We start from the raw sequence: 24568 nt of genomic DNA, 5'->3' as shown, positions 1-24568 counted from the left end.
GGAAATCTGCCCAAACCTTACAAGTATTTCAGTCCCAACACATTCAATGCTCTTTTATATGCTGATTTTTTGTATAAAGGGGAACATGCCTAACACGGAAACAGAAAGCAAATCATAGAACATACTTAATAATTCATTGTATAAGGTAGAAAAGAGCCTATAAAGTACTACTGTATTACTGTTCATTAGTTATTCACAATTCTACAAGGACATTACTTAACACCTCTGTTAAGCAGCGCAACACCAAGAAGATGTCCAATGCAGTGCAGTGCTGCTGGTGTAGACCTAAAACTGAGCTGCTCTGTGCAACAACGAATAAGTTACGCTCAGTGTCAGTGCAGTATATAAAAAGAAGTGGTTCATTCGTCAGCACTCTGTTTGTCGGCTTTCGCATTTTCCTCATTATTGATGCACTCCAGCACATACCGGAACATTTTTGCACATCTACCAACACACTGCTGCAATGTGCACAGTGAAAGAAGTAGGTATTGTTCTGTTAAACAGTGGTTTTACCCAGCAAGGTCACTATTTTCTGCTAGTTTCAGTTGACTAGTACATTTTCAGAGACACAGTAACAATGGTATGTGTCGTTAACACTTAATGAAAAGATTAATGTAATCAAAGCGAGTGAGAAAGACACGCTCTGTGTGCGAAATTATGTTGTGTTTCACATGCGGTAAAACACAAATTTATGAGATTTTAAGAAACAAGGATAAGATTCGGGATGAATGGATAAAAGGGAACAGGCAGATGAAAAGTAAGGTGAAGACGACTGGAAATGAAGAAATTAATGAAATAGTATGGGAATGGTTCATAAGTGCACTGGCAAAATGCTTAACTTTATCTGGACCAATGTTGGAGAGTGAGGCTTTGAAAGTCATTAACAAGCATGGAATTACGGAGTTTAGGGCATCCACAGGATGGCTGGACAGTTTCAAAGCTAGGCACCGCATCGTGTGGAATGAAGTGTGTGGGGAAGCTAAGGATGTGCAGGAAAGTGTAGCAACAGAATTGAAGATGATGCTGTCCAACTTAATTGTGAATTATTACCCAAAAGACGTGTTCAATGTCGATGAAACAGGGCTGTTTTATTGCGCGCTCCCTTCAAAGTCGCTTGCAATTCTAAATGAAAAGTGCAGTGGTGGAAAAATGTCGAAGGAAAGACTCGCTGTACTGCTGTGTGGAAACATGTTAGGTGAAATGGAGAAGCCACTGGTGATTGGTAAGGCAGAAAAACCACGTTGTTTCAAAAACACAGACATCAGTAAGTTTCCAGTCACATGGTGAAGCAATAAAAAGTTGTGGATGGTGAGTGGGCTTATGGAAGAATTGCTGGGCTGTTTCAATGCCAAAATGAAAAAAGAAAATAATAAAGTTCTCCTTTTCCTAGACAATGCAACCTGCTATCCAAAAGGAACATTATCAAATGTGAAATTGGCTTTGTTCCTTCCAGGTTCAACTAGCCTCACACAACCCATGGACTAGGGGGTTATTTACACATTCAAGTGTCATTGTAGGCGTTTACTGATGCAATCTCTTACTCTTAGTGTTGAAGAATCCGAAAGTGTGTTTGCTCTTGCATGGTCAGTGTCTGTCATGGGTGCAATAAATTGGATTAGCTTGGCAGTAAAGGAAATAAAACCCACTACTGTTACCAAGTGCTTCAACAAAGCGGGGTTTGTGGGTCAAGAACAAGATGCTTCCTTGGCCACAAAGTTCAAGAAAATGCAGCAGCAATTGCTGAATTACTGAAAATGCGAAACATCTCATTTAGTGCAGATGATTACATTCGAAGTGATGACTTTCTTTCTACTCGCTCAACTTTCTCTTCAGCAACAGATTTAATAGAAATCCACAACACAGAGGATGATGATGATGAAACACAGGAAGAAGAGAAGGAGCAAAATGATGTCTCTAGAAAAACTAATATGCCTGAAGAATTCATTGCATGCGTAAATGATGGTATGCAATTTGCAGCACACACAAATTCTCCCAGCTTGTTGGAACTATCGTATAGCGCAAAAAATTGCCTAGAAAAAACAATTTTGAAAAGAAAATTAAAACAAGTTTCCTTCCTTGATATGTGGCAAAAAAGTGAAATGCCAAGCTTATAAATGTGGGAATAATATGTGTGTGCATACAGTAATAAACAAATTTAAAGTTCGAGTAAAAATATAGAAATGCTGTGTTATTTAACAGTTAGTGTAATAGTCCAATCTTATATTGTTCAGTACACAGTAAAACATCTGATATGGTGGAGTGAAGGTACCTAAATACGGCATATGCATAATTAAACATTTTTACTGTATTTTTGTGCTTGATACCTGACAAATGTTACATAGCCCAGTGAGTTTTGTGTAATCCAGAAACTTGTGCAATTTGGAAATTATTTTAGTCCCAGATGATTCCGTTTTGAGCAAGTTTCACTGTATGTCAAGTCTGTTCCCCATTGATGGTTTCATCACTAGAATCTATTTCCAGATCCCCCCCCCCCTCAATGCCCTTGTCCCCGCTCTTTCCCTGTTCCATGCAGCCAGCAACTTATTACTTATTACAAAAGCAGCACATCTGCTGAGTAAAACAACATAATAATCTGATTAAGCAATGTATATGTATATAGCAATGTTTTTTGACAGTGCGTGGGTTGCTACAGAAGCTCTGCATGGCAATATACTTAATTATATATGCAGGTTACGCTGCCTTTTAAATGTTTATAATTATTATGATGGTTGCTGTCATTCCTAATGTATGGGGCGGTGGTGGTAGTAAATTGGTGTTCCATTTAGCTAAGTCACGTGTTCAAAGCAACTAGCTGATCATGTTTTAAATCAACCTCTGATGGTGAGTTGTGTGAATACATTGGGGAGTCTGTTGATGTCAATCCTGAGGAGGATACTGCTGAAGTTTCTACGTGGAAAGCACATCGTTATGATGGATATTAGGTCCCACATATCTACCACACATTCATTCCTTTAACACCAGTCTTCTGGGAAGAGCACACTGCAGAGTATTTCCAGCCTCTGTGCTATCGTATTTCTTTCCACTCTCTTTCCCACATGCCCTCACTTTAAATGCATACAAATAGGGGATAAGGAAGTGAAACACACTTGACAGTCTTTTCAGTAATGTACACCCAGCATCATGGAAAATTTGCTTGTGGTTGTTGACCACTTTTTTGCCTCAAACTACTGAAACTGCCACTAGTGAGTGATTGTGGCTTCCACAGAAAGAACTTGTGGCTTCCGTAGCAAGAACGTGCATACCAAATGTTAACTGCAGTTGACCTCACAAATAAAGATGTCTACCTCAAAAGGTGTGTGTGAAATTGTACACAACTACAGTATTCAGCAGTAGAAAGTCAATTTCCAAATGTATAGAATACCCTCTAGGTATCCACAGTCAAGCCCAGTTGTCCATAAAAATTTTTGCTGTAAAAGTCTCTGTTCATTCTTGCTTCCTTCAAATGTTCTTCAAGTTGCTAACCTAAACCAGTTACATCTTCTTCTGTGGTGCTAGTTGTTATTGAATTTAGTTTCTTGCAGATGATTGTGCAGATAGCTTGAATACTGTTGTCTTGTCTTAAATTAGTGCCAGAGGCCTATTTGTGACAAGTCTTGTATTTTCCAGCATGTATGAGTAAATTTGATTAAGTCTGTTGAACATGGTAAAGTGCGATGGCGGCCGAGTTTAGCTTCGTTCTGCGCATCTGACGTCACAAAACACAGTCAGCCAATGGACAGAGAACGATATTGCCAGAGCTCGACTGCAGTACAGAGCACAGACGAGTGTCTTCAGTTTTAGAAACGTTCAGTCATAAATAAAGTAATTGAACAAAAGCAATGTCTTGATAGCAGACTTTGTTTTATAGAAAGTTTGGAAAAAGCATTCTTTGTACCATTTGCTGCATATTCTATTAATTAATTAAGCCAAACAAGCAATAAGCCTCCTGATTCAGGCGATAGCAAGGAAGGGTGTTTGTATCATTCTCACTAACGGCTTTTTCGCAATAAAGAACAGCGGTAATTGTTTATTACCTATTGTACTTCGACGAAACATGATTAATTCATAGTCATACCAACAGTGTTTGTCGGTATTTTGCGTGATATTTTAAAGTTCTCTGGGAGTTCTCTTGAATGACGAGCTGCGTTAGCGTAAGGTTCTGAGTTCAAACCTTGTTCGGTTATTAATATTTTCTTTATTTAAAAACAATATCGAAGTGTCTTACTTCATGAATTTTATTCGTTTGAATGTACTTTTTTTTGAAATTTCTAGTAGCAACTAAAATTAACCATACGGAAAGTATTCGCTAAGGACTTTTACCTCTGTAAACTCTTCAAAATTTCATGCAAAGATTTACTACATCTAATAATAACTGTACAATAACTGCGTTGAACATCAAAACAAAATTAAGCCATTTATGGGGGGAAGGTATCTGTCAAGAAGATGTGTAAAAATCAAATTTTTGGGCCAAATAGTTTTTGTGAAATCGAATGATAAAAGTGTGACAAAGCAGTCGAAACACCATGTGTCTGCACAGGCGAGCAGTGCAATGATGACAAAATCACGCACAGCGCAGAATGCGGGGAGCACGCCTCTGTAGCAGTGAAAGGGTTAATGCGGCTGTGGTGGCTTTACTTCATAAACTGCGCACGCCCCCCTAAACGTAAGTTTGCGACCTATACTGTGGCACTGCTTCTCTTGGCACGTACAACTGGCAACGCAGAAATCTCCCGCGTCTGGGCGGGTATGCGCGAACCACCAAGATAAAAGAATTTAACTATAGTAACATGTTTCAGACCAGTATTTTTTTTACATGCTGTAGTGAGAATGTGCGAATTTAGCAGTACATTTGTTCTTAATAAAGTGACAGGTGACAATGATTCTCATCTTTCCAACTTATATTTTTTACCTGTTCTCCAGGTATTGTTCCACCACAGCTAATTTCTTCAGCTTTGTTTTCTGTAGTTTGTATGTATGGCTTAATAACAATGTTTTAAACTACTCTGAAGATCTGGAAAATTATACAGTCCTATTAAAGACAGTGCATTTAGTATGCCAGGTATGTGCGATATTCCTTGGGATCACAGTAGCACAAACTGTTTTTATACTGTCACTGAGTACATGCACTAAAAAGTGAGCTGTGCAGCACAATTAGCTGAAGGCATGATATACTCTGGAGAATGGGCACAAACTACAAGTAAAAGAGACAAGAATATAAAACACCTGTGTTAGTATTTGATTATAGAAGAGCTGCACAGATTTGATAGCCATTCAGTAATTTTAAGAAGTCGTTGGAGCTATGTATTTGGTGTGACACAGGGAACAACTGTGAACATCATGTTAAAAGTGGTAATAGTACTTGACTTACTACACTGTGTTCATGGTTAAACATTTTTAATGGCCAGCAGTGCTGTATTGTAACAAGAATCCACTTACTAAAACTGTAAATTTATAAAGAGACAGTTGGCTGGCCAGCACTAAAGTATTTCTAGGTTTCAGAAATGCTTGTTCCTTACTCTGGAAGGAAAGAGAGAGAGCTTTTGGAAGATTGAGAAAGATTTGCTGCAGGTCACTCAGGCCCTGACTGAGTAGGGCCCACCATTTTTTGAAAATGGGGTAGTTAAAGAAGGGAATAAAATAGGACTTTCTGTGGATTTTGCTGTGCCAGAACAACCATTCTAATGCATAATATATGGTAGACCGATTCCTTCAAATGCTGTTAAATCGTGATCTTTTTAGTTATTCTATGCATGTGTGAAATGCAATGAAATGTGTGTGGTTTCTTTTTCTTTTTTACAAGGTTGTGAAGGTAGTTTGAAATGCTATTTAATGTGAAACTTGGATATGTATGATAAAAAGTTAGTGCTATGTTCTTTATGTATTCATGTGGTGGTCTTTTTAGACTGAGCTATTATGACAAAGTAGGAAAAAAATCACTCCTATTGTGGTGTAAAACTTGTTAAACATTGTGTTAGCAAATTTTGATTAGTTATTCTTAAATGTAACTGTGTTTTATGTGGTTTATTTTTATGAAAACCACTTTGCTTTGCGTTGTAGCCCATCTGGCGCAACTCCGTTGATCCAAAGGTAAGACATCATTTTTCTTTCAGAGTCATGCATGGATGTAGTAAATGCTGCGAGGCTGGCTTCCTTTCTTCTGCTTAGTAAATATTCATATTTGTGTATTTTTGATTTTATTTTAATCGCTTGGGATACATAAATGTTGAGATTAATAATAGGGGATCTGTGATCTCAAATACTTTTCCTCTCCTCTTCCCATGTAGTTAGCTGGCTTTTTTTTTCATCTGATAATAACAAACAGAAGATTTTTCTAAACTTGAAATATAGGGTTCGCTGCTAAGTTCCAGAACAGTGGTGTCAGATTTTGCACATTAAAATGACTGGTAAGTGGGAAAATTTTCTATAGGGAAAAGCAATACTGATCAGGTCTTTGTTGTGATACGAGAAAGAATAACTGTGAGATGATAAGAAATTTATTTTGGCAATTATTGCTCAATTATGGAAACTGAAAATAAATAATAGAACAGATCTGAAGAGAGATCCGGAGTCATCCAGATTGTGGGAACAGTAGTCAGCGTGAATGTAGCAGTTTTAATTAAACTTTATTAGTCTCCTTGGTGAATATAGAACTTAATTACACTAGAGACTATGGTATGGGCATGTGTAGCAGGTGGTCAGCTGATTCAAAGCCGTATTGACTGTTAATCAACCTTGACTGTTTCAAAAATGTGAAAATGTTGTACAGAAATCACTTACCAGTTACAAAATTTCTCGACACATTTTGAGGTATAAGCCTCACTGTCGGGCTAGAATGGCAATACAGAAACATTTCACACACACCCAATGGTATTAAAGTTGTTTTGTAGACTCTTTGTGTGTGCTGTGGTTTTATTTTGGAGAAAGTGGTGGATAATCGAACAGGAGCTGTTCAAATCCACATTAGGTGATACCAAATAGTGTGTAATAAAAACTAGACAGAAAAACAGAAATGGAAAATTGAGTTTGAAAAGATAAACCAAATTCATTTGTCACAATGAAATCAGTTGATTAATTTAAGATAAGGATTATGTTAAATGATAATCACTGAGGAAAGGACTGGCAAATAATATGGTATTTGTGGTCCATCATGATGCAAATATGTTCTTTATACTCAAATTAGCCGTGTCAATAATTTTGTCTTTATCAGCGGGCTTTTATTTTAGAAAGACACATGTTATATACACATAGGAAATGAGTTAATGTAAAATCTCAATGTAACTAGTTGAATACTGATGTGGTTCAATACTTTATATTTTTTTGCATTAAGGCAAATTCAGAGATCCAATATTGTTGTCCTGTAGACAAGGACATATCAGGAGAAGAGCTAGTAAATTCTATAACTGTTGAGTGGTGTTAATGCAATAAGAAATAAAAGTCAGTGAAATGAAGACAAGTAAAGAAAACCAATGAAAATAGGGAACAAGCAAATAAAAATATACACATCTCTAGTAAAATGTAGATGCAACCATAGATTATGTTGTGCCTGTATCCAGATTGTTTGTATGGAGCATAAAAAGAGGAAAAAGGCAATAAAAACATGAAAGGAGATTTTGTGCAGTTGGCATGCCCAAATTTCAGAGAGATGAGGAATACTACAAAGAGTGAGTATGTTAGGTAGAAAAGAAATGCAGAGTGTATTACTAAGTCATATTCAGTATGCTTGAAACATTCTCTGTGTTCCGAAAGTGATGCGTGCTGGTGAGGCTACTCTTTACTGCTTCATTGCAAATTGTGTTCAGAAGAAATGCAGAGTATATTACTAAGCCATGTTCAGTATGTGTGCAACATTCTCTGTGTTCTGAAAGAGATGCATGCTGGTGAAGGCTACTCTTTACTGCTTCATTGCAAATTGTGTTCAACACCACAAACAAGCATATTTAAATATGCTCTCTAAGCTTAATGATCCTTTGTCTTTTCAGCACTATAGCTTACCCCAATGCTGCCAATATACCCAGGGCCAGTTTAAGGCACAAGCGAGACAAGCCGTCACTTGGTGCGCCAATCTGATAAGGGTCCAGAGGTGCCATGCCTGTAAGATTTCTATAGAGAATTTATCTGAATTAGTAGTGGTCATTTGGAGTACCAGTTCGAGAGGAACACCCCAGTGCAAGATTTGTTTACAGAGGGGAAGGGTGGTGCCAAATAAGTTGTTTGTGTGGAAAAATGTTCTCGAACCGGCCTTGCATGTACCTTACATTATCTCTTATTCTTTGTTTACCTCAATTTCCTTTTCCCCCACTGCCTTTTAATCTCTTAATATACTTGTTTTTGACTCACATATGCATAGATCCACAGTTGACGCATTGTCACTCCTTTCTATTACCTTAGCAAACATCTTGCAGTCATCTCCTGTACTTTTCCTCTTCTATTTGCGTATAAGGAATTTTGTGATTATGTTTGCCTCTACATAATACATCTTCATTTTAACTTTCATTTATTCTTAATAATTTTAATATTGATATTTTTCCAGTCTGTGGCAATTTATTTCTCGTAGCTGCTAATAGCTGTATTACATGTGCTCTAATGGGAAATTCATTCAGGGTGATGCTTATTTGCAATAATCTCTCCAGTTGATTTTCTGTAATGAATGTGTATTTTGCCTCTATGTATGTAACTTTATGAAATCTTAGAATATATTTTGTATTTGTACAGTCTTATTGACACATAAAAGCAAGGTGAAAATTTCTGATTAATTCCCTAAACTGTAGTTCTGGAAAAACAGTATAATATCCACCTACTACTAACACACTGCAGGCTGACACTCGGGTGGCTGATGGGAGTGATCGTAAAGGGTTCTGTAATTTATGCCACTCCCGTCAGTCAGCTCGCAGTGAATTAGCTAGGACTGTATGAATAGTATGGTCGCCCTAACTTTTTCACAGGACTTCATTACAGTCGTGTTTCTTTGGATGTAAGCTTAGTTGAAAGTCAGAGAGTGCCAATAAGCTGAATAAGGTGGATGTTACAACAATCTGCACAATGGTCTTTCCATGACCAAAGCACTCCTATCAACTGATGAATTGCATTGAATGACATGGACTGCATTTGTTAGTTATTGTTTTGCTCTTTCCAAGGTAATCAATGTGGAAAATCCCTTTCGTATCCCAGAAAACATGAACCATAATCCTTTTGATAGAGTGAATTGACTTAGCGATGTTAGGATTCTAAGAATTCAACTGATTTCATGATTAGCATCTATTTAACTGTGGGTGGACATGGTCATATGTTCTGTTGTTGAAATGAAATAATGATTTGCCAAGATATTTGCTCTGTGGTAAGCATTCGATAAATTTAACCCAAATCTTGCTCATAATAAGTTCCCTATGTAACGAGCACCCTACTCTTTCGTGATGTGTATGTGGTGTCAAGTATTTTATTCATCCTTAGTCACCACATAGTCCATTATGATATTGTGCACTTTTGTGGTATTTTCATTTGTGAGAGCAGTGTTGAGTTTTCAGACACGTTGACCTTCTTGCATCATCTTCATCCACATCATGTTCAAATTCAACTATCCATTTCCCATTTATTGATAATGAAATAAGCCTTCCCCATCTTACTCATGGTATTTGTAATTTGTGCCAACTTTGGTTGAATTTTCATTTCAGAATGTCATGGTAACAGGTTATTCCATTTTATCCATTTGAATGAAAACACACAAGTACTTTTTAATAGCTGGGCATACAAAACTCTTCTGCAGTGAAAATTGACACTTGATTTAACCTATTGTGTTGTCAAAAAAAAAAAAAAAGTTTATTGGTGTCAGTGCCATGAGTGCAGCAGGCTAAGAAATTTTTCTCATGCATATTGACCTGATGACGACATACTGTTGTGGGCACTAAAATACTCAAAAATTTAAACTCAACCTTACTGATTAGAGAATAGAGAGATTAATTTCTGTTCATCTATTGCTGATATTTAAAAAATCTTAGAAAATCTGATGTATACAAAAGGCATAAAAGTAGAAAATAACAGATTTTGAACTTTTTATTTACTTTCTCTCTCTTTCTCTAATAAGAAGTCTTTTTGTTAAGACACAAATGCCTACAAAAGTTGTGACACCTAGATAGATTGGTGCAAATGAATCCAAACTCAATTTACGTGTAGAACACATAACAATAATAAGTGATTAAAAGTACAGTGATATAGTGAATATTTAGTGCGAGCAATCCTCTTTTATATCAACATTACACTTAGCTCAATCAGTGAAAAAGCATAAAACATATTAGTAATGTGAAAGGAAGTACCGCTGTGCATCATTTATGTGAAGACTATGAATCAGCATGTGACAGATTGAACAGAGCAAAGTGGTAGGTCTCATCCCATTGGTTTGCCAAGCTTTAACATTGCAGCTTGCATAAGGCATGCTGCTGCAAGAGTGGAAGCTTTGGGGAACCAGTGGATAGGAGGGCTTTAGTAGTGGCAAGTGGGTAGAAAAAAAACACAATGTGATCATAGTGTGGGATTATAGCAATTTATTTTCATTACCTTAACTGACTGCATGTTTCGTCCACAGTGTTAGTTCAATCATACAACACTGTATCAGTGGTTCAATGCTGTCCACTACTGCTTGCACTGGAATCGTGCATCCCGCTGCATCAGATTCTATAAACCATGTCCATTGCAATCATTGATGAATATGTGAATGTCATTGCTAATGTGCTTAGTAGCAAACTGTGGTCTTTTCAGATGAGTACTTTTTCAGCCTGTCATACAGTGATAGTCCAAGGGGAACAATTTTTAGGTGTCTTTCCTTAATGGAATACTATTAACTTTTAACTTATTTTCATTTCCTCTTATCTTTGTACAACTGCTGCATTCAGCTCTGGACATATTTCAAGTCTCTGTCTTCACTTGAGCATCCATACCTCTCACCCAATATGTTACCAGTACTTGAAATTAATATCTCTCAGTATATGTAACAAATATATATTTTTATATAAAAATCACTTACACTAATGACTTCAGCTCAGTTCTCATTTACTGAGTTGAAACAATGATATTTTCCTTACAGTGGCCACATATATGTAACATGTTGCGGAATTGACGATCTGGCAGCATGCACTGTTGAGCAGCACAGCGTGCAAATCCCAAATGTGATATTTGGGGCTTTATGTGATATAACAGCAATTCAAAGCATTCTGAGCATTAAATACTGGATCAGGAAAGTTTTGAGCCCCTAAGCACTCCCTCTTTTTCATGCAACTCAGCATGCCTTATTTTGGCAAGTCAGTGCTCATCCCCTTGTCCTCCAGGGGCATATCTAGGCCATATTTGATACTATAACTTTCAAAGGCTCTGATTTCGGAGCATATCTAGGCCATATTTGATACTATAACTTTCAAAGTCTCTGATTTCACTACATGATGGAGCTTTGCGTTATACTAACTATTCAAAGTTAAGAAATTTTGTAATCCTAATCTGTGCTGTAAAGTACATTTCAGTTGTATGTACCCTTGGTGTTGCAAATTTCACCAACCTTAGTATTTAACTCTCAGTGTGTTCTTATTGTTTTGAAAGACAACTCTGCCTGTTATACTTCTTCCATGAATCTCTTTCACTGATAAAATTATCCGAGTCAACACAAGATGCTGACAAAAAGAGGCAAAGCAGAAAAGTCAAATGAGAGGAATAGCAACACATTCTGTAGATAACTAACTGTAAATTTCATAAATGCTGTTACCTGGCTTGGCGGATCTTAGTAGATACCCATTTTCCCCATGTGCCATATAAAAACTTTGCATAAGAACTTTCTTGGAATGTGTTAACTATTCTGTGTCAAAAGCAAGGCAGTAGAATGTACTAAGCTCAGGTCAGTTTCTATTGACATATGCATGGCATATTTTTGGCAATGTCTCGTGCCTAGTTGCTTGAAGCTGTTGTGATCACATAAATTATCCACCGAGGTACCTTTTTGTATAAACAGTAGTTGTTATTAATACATTTTAATATCAGTTACATTTGAACTTAAATATATAATTAATTTTAAAATCTCTTAAAATGACTCTTTTCAGATAATTTATGAAACTCAGGAACTACACTGACTGACAAAAAAAAGTTAAGCACCGTGAAGGGGAAGATGAGATTAAACTTCATGTTGAGTGAGTGTGTGGTGGTATTTCAGCAATTAATTTTTTTTCTTTTCAAATTTAGAACGAAATTGACAGTATGATTCTACTTATTAGTGTAATATTGTACCCCCTTGTGACCTGAATCATCCGTATTCGATTGGGAAAGGTGTCATAAAGCTATTGTATCCTCTTCTGAAGCAGTTCACCCACAACTGTTGTTACTGGTCATTGATATTGTGGCACTAGCACCTAGTTGATGTCGAACTGGTCTCGTACAAGTTCTAGCAGGGACAGATTTGGCTATCATGCTGGCCACGGAAGTACCTCAACATCATGCAGTCAGTTCATAGACAAACACCATATTTGTTATTGAGCATTGCCCTGTTGAAAAATGGTGCCACGATACTGGTGCTTTAGAGATACCACATGGGGAAATAGTATGTCAATGATATACCATTTTGCCACCAGATTTTCCTCAATAACCACCCTATCTGATCTGAACTCATACCTAATGCCTCCCCACACCATGACACCAGCAAGTAACACCACTGTGCCTCTCCATAACATCAAAAGAATGGGACATGTCACCAGATCACCAGTGTACCTGCCGACCGTGGTCATTTTGAGTAATGCAGAACTGTGATCAGCTGCTGAACGCTGTGATGCCATTCATCAACAATTTGGGCTTTCCAGTTACAGCACCACTCCAAATACAGCAGTTTGTGTTGTGTTAACAGCAACCTATGCAAGGGATGGTAATTCTGTACACCAGCTGTTGTTAGTCTCTGACCAATGGTCAAGACAGAACAGAATGTTGCAGGGAGTTCATTGCTTGTTCCCAGATGACAGCTGCAGATGTGAAAGGGTTATGATGTGCTTGGTGCAGAATACTGTGATCCTTCCCTGTGGTGGTCAGACATGGTCAGCTGTAACCTAGACAGTGTGTTCACCCATCCTCAAGTTCCTATACAGTCAAACATTGGGCCGCTGTCCAATCAGAATGCCCCACAACTCTGGACATTGCACGATTGAAACAGCCAGTCAAATGGAGACCCACAAGGAGGCATCTTCTAAACTTGGGTGCTGATAAAGCTACCTCACATGAGTATGCAGCACCTCTGTGTCCTTCAGAGTGATCTTTCATCATCTAACACAGTCCATGCCTCTTATATAATGAACTAGTCCTGAGAACAACACTAAACATGAACATCACGAATGTATTTTGGTAGCTGTCCTATCCGTCACACACATCTGCAACTGTAGTGATTTACATACCTGCCAATGGTATATGTCTGCACAAAGTTACATTGACAACTGACTATGACATTAGTTGCTCAACTTTTTTTCTCAGGCAGGATGTCACACACAGGAATAAAATGAAACAAAAACTGTGTTAATGAGAACTTTCATCCAGATTATCTGAAATATTTGTATTAAAATATTGGAAGTTGTGCAATGAGAACAGTGCTCTCTCTCTCTCTCTCTCTCTCTCTCTCTCTCTCTCTCTCTCTCTCTCTCTCGTGTGTGTGTGTGTGTGTGTGTGTGTGTGTGTGTGTGTGAGAGAGAGAGAGAGAGAGAGATATTTTCTTCAAGTTTTCACACTTTTTTGTGGTTAGAAATATTTGAAGTATTTGATCATTGTATGATATTGATATTTTTTATATGAAACATACTACAGAATTTTCAATGAAAAACATGAAACTGCATTTTAGTTTAATTAGAACATTTATTTGTTTTGTATCATATTACAGGAAGAAGAAACGAAAGCGTATTGTGGACTCAGATTCTTGTTCAGATATCAAATCGGGCAGTGAGAGCAGCGATTTGGAAGCTCTGTTTGGTACTAAAAGGAAACGCAAACACAAGTCAGAATCCAGTGACATAGACAGTAGTAGCAGCTCCCCTTCAAGCATTGAACTGTGAGTTTCTTTCCCCGTTTCGCTTCTTTAGTTAATAGTGTCATTCCTGATTATGTTGATGCTGATACTATACTGTACTTCTACTAATACTATTACTACAGGGTGTTTATAAATGAATATCGGGATTTTAACACTTTATAATATTAAACTTATGGTTATAAATGATATGTCCAATGGAAGAACAACTCAAACAGTTTTACCAAGAACCTTATAAATGTTCAATGTGAGCACCATTTGTCACATGGCAAACATCAAGTCTATAGCTGAGTTCATCCCAAACATTGATAAGTGTGTCTTCAGTGATTGTAGCAACAGCTGCTTCAATCTGGTTTCTTAATTCAGGAGGTAGTGGAGACACATACACATTATCCTTGATGAAGCCCCAAAGGAAAAAATCGCATGGTATTAGGACGGGTGAACACGGAGGCCATGCAAAGCAAGCCATGTCATTGGACCCCTTGTGGCCTATCCAGCTCTTGGGTACAGTGAAGTTCAACCAGTTGCGTACTTTGCTATGCCAGTGAGGTGGCACACCATCATGCTGGAAAATGCAGTTCTCTGGCTCATCTTCCAACTGAGGGGAGAGCCATTGCTCCAGTGTATCAATGTAAGAAGTGCCAGTTACAGTAGGTTCACCAGAAAAGAAAGGCCCATAAACTTTGCACTGGGATACAGCACAAAAAACAGTAACTTTAGGGGAATCTCGTTGCATTTGTACCACCTCATGAGGATTTTCAGAGCCTCAGATGCGCACATTGTGAGTAGTAACATGTCCACTACAGTGAAGCGTCAATTCATCACGGAGGACAACATGATCCAGAAAATCTTCATCTTCATGAAGCAACATTTTGTTCCTGAAGTTGGCACATAATCCATGGTCTGCCGACTTTAGATCCTGTAATAACTGTAAATGGTAAGAACATAGTGATAAGCATTTTCTTAAAACTTTCAAATAGTCGACACGGAAACTTGTAATTCACAACTAGCCTTCCAGACTGATTTCTTTGGGCTATGAGTAGACGACTCTCTCACTTGCTCAACAGTCTCTTCACTAACTCTTGGTCATCCCCTGCTCTTCCCTTTACAAAGGCAGCCGGTATCTTCAAATTGATGCTACCATCTACGAATGTTATCATCGTATCGAGGATCACAACCGAACTTCAGCCGGAATGCATGTTGCACAGTTACTACAGATTCCGTCTTCGCAAACTGCAAAACACAAAACGCTTTTTGTTCACTAGTCACCATCTTTGCTACTACTGCAGTGTAGCGGACTGTGGCGGACTGGTGCCAAACACAACTGTTTGAGTTGCTCTTTCATTTGACATATCATTTATAATTGGAAGTTTAATGTAATAAATATTATAAAGTGTTAAAACACCAATATTTACAAACACCCTGTGTTACTGATGCTGTTGCTGCTGCTAAAAAAAGAGATTCTTTGTGTGCACAGTCTGTCGCAGTATAGTTGGTTCTATTACTAAATCCTCTCTGTCAACATAAGAATATTTTCCTGATGATTTTCAGCATAGCTGTGGATTGGTGACAATACTACAAAATCGTTAACTGTGTACCGGTTGTAAAGAATCAAGCAGGTCTATCAGATCACAAGCATAAAATATTACTCTGTTGTTTAGTACATGGAAGGAGAGAGTGGGAATAGTTCTTGAACTTGAATTGTCTGCTGCATCAGAAAACGCACTGGCACGTGGAAGATAAGAGGCATGTTTCAGGCAGATAAGAAAGGTGCCTTACTTGCTGTTGTAATAATATTTTCTAGTAGCCATGTGAGGAACAAAAGAGCTTGTGCAACAATTCTGTAGCTGTGGATAAAATTCTAGGAGACAGCACAGTGAACTGTTCACAGTAAGTTAACAGTATAGAGTAACCAACGGTTTGTTTAATAAATTCCCTACATTTGAAGCCTTAACCATGTTTCCATGATTGGAAGGTAGCATTATTTGTAGTGTGTACTTTATACTTACAGTGATGCGTGTACTCATTTACTGCAAGAAATAATAATATGATCAGACTTAAAATAATGTAGTGCATTGCTACTTTATAACTGATGACTTTCTGAAGTGTTAGAAACTGAAAACATTATTACTGAAATTTTTGTGTTGTGAAATGGTATTTCAGTAGAATGAGAACATGACAGTAAAAATAAAATAATAATGATGATGATAATAATAATAATGAAAAACATAGTTTAAATTTTTGTTATGATATGGGTCTTTTGTATTGATTACAAGCTAAGTCATGCCTGTGATCTGATTTACATTGTGGGGAAAGCATTGTGGATGAAGCAGTCTTTACATTCAAGGTATCGTATAAAGGATGTTTGTTTAACAATGAAAACAATCTGCTATTGACAAATATATCTAATTGGTTAGATAAAAAACCTACTCCCTAAGTGGCAGCAGAAAACACACAAAAGGCGGTTGTAATTGACAAACTTTCAGAGCCAGTGGCTCTTTCTTCAGGCAGAAGGGTTGAAAGGGAAGGAAGAGAAGTGAAGGAAAAGAAGTGGAGAGGTGTAGTAAAAGGGGTAGATTTTGGGAAAGTAACCCAGAACCACGGGTCAGGGGAGACTTACTGTACAGGATAAGAAGGAAAGACTGATCGTTGGTGACTGCATCAGATGAGATTTGAAAAACTGAGAGCTTAAATGTGGTAGACAGGGTAATATGGAGACAGAGATTACTGCTTAACATTTTAGTTTGTGGACAAAAAGGCTTCTCTCTCTCTCTCTCTCTCTCTCTCTCTCTCTCTCTCACACACACACACACACACACACACACACACACACACACACACACACACCACCACCACGTTACCATTTCTGGCTTGCTGCAGTTAGAGACGGTGGTTGTGTGTGTGTGTGTGTGTGTGTGTGTGTGTGTGTGTGTGTGTGTGTGTGTGTGTGTGTGTTTTACACTTCAGAAGACCTTTTGGCAGAAAGGTAAAATGTGTAGCATCCTTTTTGTTGTGACTGTCTGCAACACAACGTCTCCTCTATATAGTGTGAAACAGTCTATCCTTTATGTAATATTTATAACAGTAGCCTGCAGAATGACACCACCACCCCAACATCTACATCTACATTTATACTTCCCAAGCCACCCAACGGCGTGTGGCGGAGGGCACTTTACGTGCCACTGTCATTGCCTCCATTTCCTGTTTCAGTCGCGTATGATTCGCGGGAAGAACGACTTCTGGAATGCCTCCGTGCGCACTCAAATGTATCTAATTTTACATTCGTGATCTCCTCGGGAGGTATAAATAGGGGGAGCAATATATTCGATACCTAATCCAGAAACGCACCCTCTCGAAACCTGGACAGCAAGCTACACCGCGATGCAGAGCGCCTGTCTTACAGAGCCTGCCACTTGAGTTTGCTAAACATCTCCGTAATGCTATCACGCTCACCAAATAACCCTATGACGAAATGTGCACCTCTTCTTTGGATCTTCTCTTTCTCCTCGTCAACCCGATCTGGTACGGATTCCACACTGATGAGCAATACTCAAGTATAGGTCGAACGAGTGTTTAGTAAGCCACCTCCTTTGTTGATGGACTACATTTTCTAAGGATCCTTCTTTCTATGTAATCGCAATACATTACATTTGTTTATGTTACAGGTCAGTTGCCACTCCCTGCACCAAGCGCTCATTCGCTGCAGATCTCCTTGGTTTTCGCTACAATTTTCTAATGCTGCAACTTCTCTGTATACTACAGCATCATCTGCAAAAAGCCGCATGGAACTTCTGAAACCATCATCTAGGTCATTTATATATATTGTGAAAAGCAATGGTCCCATAACACTCCCCTGTGGCACGCCAGAGGTTACTTTAACATCTGTAGACGGCTCTCCATTGAGAACAACATGCTGTGTTCTGTTTGCTAAAAACTCTTCAATCCAGCCACACAGCTGGTCTGATATTCCGTTGGCTCTTACTTTGTTTATCAGGTGACAGTGCGGAACTGTATCAAACGCCTTCCGGAAGTCAAGGAAAATAGCATCAATCTGGGAGTTTGTATCTTATATTTTCTGGGTCTCATGAAGAAATAAAGCGAATTGGGTGTCACATGATCGCTGTTTCTGGAATCCATGTTGATTCCTACAGAGTAGATTCTAGGTTTCCGGAAATGACATGATACACGAGCAAAAAACATGTTCTGAAATTCTACAACAGATAGACGTCAGAGATATAGGTCTATAGTTTTGCGCATCTGCTCGACGACCCTTCTTGAAGACTGCGACTACCTGTGCTCTTTTCCAATCATTTGGAATCTTCCGTTCCTCTGGAGACTTGTGGTACACGGCTGTTAAGAAGGGGGGTAAGTTCTTTCGCGTACTCTGTGTAGAATGGAATTGGTATCCCGTCAGATCCAGTGGACTTTCCTCTGTTGAGTGATTCCAGTTGCATTTCTACTCCTTGGACACTTATTTCGATGTCAGCCATTTTTTCGTTTGTGCGAGGATTTAGAGAAGGAACTGCAGTGCAGTCTTCCTCTATGAAACAGCTTTGGGAAAAGGTGTTTAGTATTTCAGCTTTACGCATGTCATCCTCTGTTTCAATGCGATCATCATCCCGGAATGTTTGGATATGCTGTTTCGAGCCACTTAATGTTTTACATCTACATCTACATTTATACTCCGCAAGCCACCCAATGGTGTGTGGCGGAGGGCACTTTACGTGCCACTGTCATTACCTCCCTTTCCTGTTCCTGTTGCTTTTGCAGTAGTTTCCTAACTTTGTTGTTGAACCACGGTGGGTTTTTCACATCCCTCACAGTTTGCTCAGCACGTACCTGTCTAAAACGCATTTTACGATTGCCTTGAACTTTTTCCATAAACACTCAGCATTGTCAGTGTTGGAACAGAAATGTTCATTTTGATCTGTTAGGTATTCTGAAATCTGCCTTCTATTACTCTTGCTAAACAGATAAATCTTCCTCCCTTTTTTTATATTCCTATTTACTTCCATATTCAGGGATGCTGCAACGGCCTTATGATCGCTGATTCCCTGTTCTGCGCTCACAGAGTCGGAACGTTTGGATCTGTTTGTTATCAGTAGGTCCAAGATGTTATCTCCATGAGTCGATTCTCAGTTTAATTGCTCGAGGTAATTTTCGGATAGTGCACTCAATATAATGTACTCGATGCTGTGTCCCTACCACCCGTCCTAAACATCTGACTGTCCCAGTCTATATCTGGTAAATTGAAATCTCCACCTAAGACTGCTCGAGACATGCTGAGAAAATTTGTGTGAAATGTATTCCAGACTTTCTCTCAGTTGTTCTGCCACTAATGCCGCTGAGTCGGGAGGTCGGTAAAAGGAGCCAGTTATTAACGTAGCTCGATAGTTGAGTGTAACCTCCACCCATAACAATTCACAGGAACTATCCACTTCTACTTCACTACAGTATAAACACTACTAACAGCGACAAACACGCCACCACCGGTTACATGCAATCTATCCTTTCTAAACACCGTCTGTGCCTTTGTAAAAATTTTGGCGGAATTTATCTATTTTCGTACCTATAATGATTTCAGCTTCGGTGCTTTCTATCAGCGCTTGAAGTTCCGGTACTTTACCAATGCAGCTTTGACAGTTTACAATTACAATACCGATTGCTGCTTGGTCCCCGCATGTCCTGACTTTGCCCTGCACACTTTGAGGTTGTTGCCCTTTCTGTACTTGCCCAAGGCCATCTAACCTAAAAAAACAACCCAGTCCACGTCACACAACCCCTGCTACCTGTGTAGCCGCCTGCTGCGTGTAGTGGACTCCTGACCTATCCGGCGGAACCTGAAACCCCACCACCCTATGGCGCAATTCGAGGATACCAAACTGTAACAGGTCAAGGAAAGCTGTGGACAAACCGACATTAAACCTTAGCAATAATGGTTTATCAGGATGAGTTTGAGTTTTCTCTTGGGCATGGTAAGCTCTGTCGATCGTTTGGGAGACAGGTTTGATGTGTGGGAAAGTGGTAGACAGACCAGTGGTAAACATATACATAGCCCTCTTTCATTCAGTCATCTATGTTGATTCCTCCTTAAACATGAACAAGTCTTTATTGTTCCATCCAGCTAGTACAGTTATTGAAATGCATTTTTTTCTTCATGTAATATTCCACACTGAGCAGCAGGCATAGTCATGGCCAGTGATGTAGACAGGCAAGCTCTGTACCCTGCAGAGAGTTGACACAGCGAGCTGTCTCGGTGATGGTGTGGACACCACAAGTGGTTCAGCTGTGGTGCAGAGCAGGCAGTGAGTTTACATCTACATCTACATCTACATCTACATCTACATGGATACTTAGCAAATTACATTTAAGTGCCTGGCAGAGGATTCATCGAATCACCTTCACAATTCTCTATTATTCCAATCTCATACAGTGCGCAGAAAGAACGAACACCTATATCTTTCCAACGAGCTCTGTTTCCCGTGTTTTATCATGGTGATCATTTCTTCCTATGTTGGTTGGTGTCAACAAAATATTTTCATATTCGGAGGAGAAAGTTGGTGACTGGAATTGCTTGAGAAGATTGCGCTACAACAAAAAAGTCTTTGTTTTAATTATGATCGCCCCAAATCGTGTATCACTTCAGTGACACTCTCTCTCCTATTTCGTGATAATACAAAACATGCTGCCCTTCTTTGAACGTTTTTAATGTACTCTATCTATCCTATCTGGTAAGGATCCCACACCAAGCAGCAGTATTCTAAAAGAGGACGGTTAAGCATAGTGCAGGCAGTCTCTTTAGAAGGTCTAATACATTTTCTAAGTGTCCTGCCTTCCCCACAACATTTTCTATCTGTTCCTTCCAATTTAATGTTCATAATTGTAATTGCTAGGTATTTAGTTGAATTTATGGTGTTTAGATTTGACTGATTTATTGTGTAACCAAAGTTTAACGGATTCCTTTTACAACTCATGTGGATGACTTCACACTATTTGTTATTTAGGGTCAATTGCCAATTTTTGCTCCATACAGATGCACTATGTGATCAAAAACATCCAGACACCCCCCAAAAACACACTTTTTCATATTAGGTTCATTGTGCTGCCAGGTTCTCGATATCAAGGAGCTCAGTACTTCTTAGAGATCGTGAGAACGCAGATTGGGGTACTCCACAGAACGGATTTGGGACGTGGTCAGGTGATTGGGTGTTACATGTCTGTATGCGAGATTTACACACGCTTAAGCATCCCTATGTCCACTGTTTCCAATGTGATAGTGAAGTGGAAATCTGAATGGACACGTACAGCACAAAAGCCTACAAGCCAAACTAGTCTGTTGACTAACAGAGACCACCTACAGTTGAAGAGGATTGTAATGTGTAATAGGTAGACATCTATCCAGACCATTGCACAGGAATTCCAAACTGCATCAGGATGTGCTGCAGGTTCTATGACCGTTAGGCTGGAGAAAACTCGGATTTCATGGTTGAGCGGCTGTTCATTAGCCACACATCATGCCAGTAAATGCCAAACGACAGCTCATTTGGTGTAAGGACCGTAAACATTGGACGATTGAATAGTGAAAAAATATTGTGTGTAGTGACGAATCGTGGTATGCAATGTGGCAATCTGATGGCAGGATGTGGGTATGGCGAATGCCCATTGAGTGTCATCTGTCAGCATGTGTAGTGCCAACAGTAAAATTTGAGAGCAATGGTGTTATGGTGTGGTCATGTTTTTTGTGGAGGGGACTTACACACCTTGTTGTTTTGTGTGGCACTGTCACAGCACAGGTCTACATTGAAGTTTTAAGCACCTGGCTTCTTGCTGTTGAAGAGCAATTCAGGAATGGTAATTGCATCTTTCAACACAATCAAGCGCCTATTCATTTCACGGCCTGTGGCGGAGTGGTTGCATGACAATAACATCCCCGTCATGGACTGACCTACACAGAGTCCTGACCTGAATCCTATAGAAGAGCTTTGGGATGTTTGGGAATGCCGACTTCATGCCAGGCCTCACTGACCGACCTCGATACCTCTCCTCAGTGCAGCACTCCACGAAGAATGGGCTGCCATTCCCCAAAAAACCTTCCAGCACCTGAGTGAACATATGCCTGCGAGAATGGAAGCTGTCATCCAGGCCAAAGGGTGGGCCAACACAATATTGAATTCCAGCATTCTGATGTAGGGTGCCACAATCTTGTAAGTTATTTTCAGCCAGGTGTTCGGATACTTTTGATCACGTAATGTATCTTTTCTAAATCGTTTTGCAATTTGTTTTGATCTTCTGATAACTTTATTAGTTGGTAAACAACTTAAGACATCTGCTCAGATTGTCTTCCAAATTCTTTATATAAGTAAGAAACAGCAAAGGGCCTGTAACACTACATGGGGGAACACTTGATAACTTTTCATCAACTACTATGAACTGTGACCTCTCTGGCAGGAAATCACGAATTCATTCACATAACTGAGACGATATTCCATAAGCACGCAATTTCACTACAAGCCACTTGTGTGGTACAGTGTCAAAAGTCTTCCAGAAATCCAGAAATGCATCTGAAATCCCTCGTTAATAGCAGTCAATGCTTCATGTGAGTTAAAGGTGGTTGTGTTTCACAAGAACGATGTTTCCTAAATCTATGTTAACTGTACATCAATAGACCATTTTGTTCGAAGTTTTTCATAATGTTCGAACACAATATATGTTTCAAAATCCTGCTGCATACTGTTGTTAATGATATGGGCCTGTAATATAGTGGATTACTCCTACTACCTTTCTTGAATATTGGTCTGACCTGTGCAAGTGTCCAGTCTTTGGATACGAATCTTTCATTGAGCAAGTGGTTGTATGTGATTGATAAATATAGAGCATACTCTGAAAGGAACCTAATTGATATACAGTCTGGACCATACGACTTGCTTTTATTAAGTGATTTAAGTTGCTTCACTACTCCGAGGATATTTACTTCTGCATTACTCGTGTTGACAGCTGTTCTTGATTGGAATTCTGGAATATTTACATCGTCTTCTTTTGTGAAGGCATTTCGGAAGCTGTGTTTAGTAACTCTGCTTTGGCAGCTCTGTCTTCAATAGTATCTCCGTTGCTGCCGTGCAGAGAAGGCATCAGTTGTGTCTTGCCACTAGCATGCTTTACATATGACCAGAATTTCTTTGGATTTTGTTGCAGATTTAGAGAGAAAGTTTCATTTTGAAAACTATTATAAGAATCTTACATTGAAGTCCACACTAAATTTCGAGCTTCTGTAAAAGATAGCCAATCTTGAGGATTGTGCATCTGTTTACATTTGGCATGTTTGTTTCGTTGTTTCTTTAAATTCAAGCCACATCAGGTCTACATTTGTATTGTTACTTTGGAAGGAGTGGAGATTGTCCCTCAGAAAGGCATCAAGTGAATTTTTATCTGCTTTTTTGAATAGGAATACTTTTCATTTATTTTTGGAGGATTTAGGGGTTACAATATACAATATTGTTATGACAACCCTGTGTTCACTAATCCCTGTATCCGTTTTGATGCTTGTTATCAACTCCTGGATTATTTGTTGCTAAGAGGTCAAGTGTGTTTTCGTGTGGGCTCATGAACTAACTGCTCAAAATAATTTTCAGAAAATGCGTTTAGCACAATTTTGGATGATGTTTTATGCATACCTCCGGAATTAAACATGTATTTTCACCAGCATATTGATGGTAAGTTAAAGTCACCTCCAACTATGATCGTATGAGTCTGGTACATGTTTGAAATCAAACTCAAGTTTTCTTTGAACCTTTCAACAATTGTATCATCTGAATTGGGAGGTCGGTAAAAGGATCCAGTTATTATTTAATTCCAGTTGCCAAGAATGACCTCTGCCCATACTAACTCACAGGAACTATGTACTTCAATTTCACAACAAGATAAACTACTACTAACAGCTAGAAACGCCATGATCAACCATGTTTAGCCTATCCTTTCAGAACACTGTTAGGCTCTACGCAAAAAATTTTGGCTGAGCTTATTTTGGGCTTTAGCCAGCTTTCAATGTTTTGATGTTGGTTGCTTTGTGGAAGATCATGGTGCTGCCCAGACTGTGACTCCAAACTGCTGGCTGGACTTTGGTGATGGCAGCTGGAGCAATGTCAGCTGCACGGACTGGACAGACAGACAGAGCTCCTTTGTTTGTAGTTCAGTGGTGGCAGCATTATTGTGACAGTGCAGACAAACACAGACTGGGTGTTACTTACTGCCTAGTCTGCCAAAACAGAATGGGCTGGTACGGCTGTGGGACAGTTGTGAAAGACGTGATGTTATTGTGTCACACCGAAGCCTCTCTTTGTGATCATATTTGATAAGGTATAGGTGTCTTCCTGAAGGTAGCTGGGTGCTGCAACTGACAATAGGTCACTTGCCGTAACCATTCTGATGTGTCTGGGCACATGGGATGATGTAACACTTTATTCAGCCAGGCAATGGCCAGTGCAATGTGTTCCATGCCCAGCAACTTCTGCTCCAACCTATTTTCTGAGTCTTGGGTTCATACGA

At 39.0% G+C, this 24568-nt stretch overlaps 1 protein-coding gene across 2 annotated transcripts in view; it reads left to right on the top strand.

The window, feature by feature from the left end:
* LOC126354093 (transcriptional regulator ATRX-like) overlaps positions 1-24568 on the top strand; it is a 479559-nt gene that overhangs the window by 215646 nt on the left and 239345 nt on the right. Inside the window, exons 15-16 of one of the 2 annotated variants that reach the window (XM_050003480.1) lie at positions 6058-6087; positions 13883-14050. In XM_050003480.1, the coding sequence (XP_049859437.1) occupies positions 6058-6087; positions 13883-14050 (198 nt within the window). The remainder of the gene's footprint in view (positions 1-6057; positions 6088-13882; positions 14051-24568) is intronic. The other variant, XM_050003481.1, reaches the window with a different exon arrangement.

This window comes from Schistocerca gregaria, chromosome 3 (genome assembly GCF_023897955.1).
Source record: "Schistocerca gregaria isolate iqSchGreg1 chromosome 3, iqSchGreg1.2, whole genome shotgun sequence".
Lineage (NCBI taxonomy): Eukaryota > Metazoa > Arthropoda > Insecta > Orthoptera > Acrididae > Schistocerca > Schistocerca gregaria.
The sequence above is the reverse complement of the archived record's forward strand: the minus strand, read 5'-3'. Positions and strand labels throughout refer to the sequence as shown.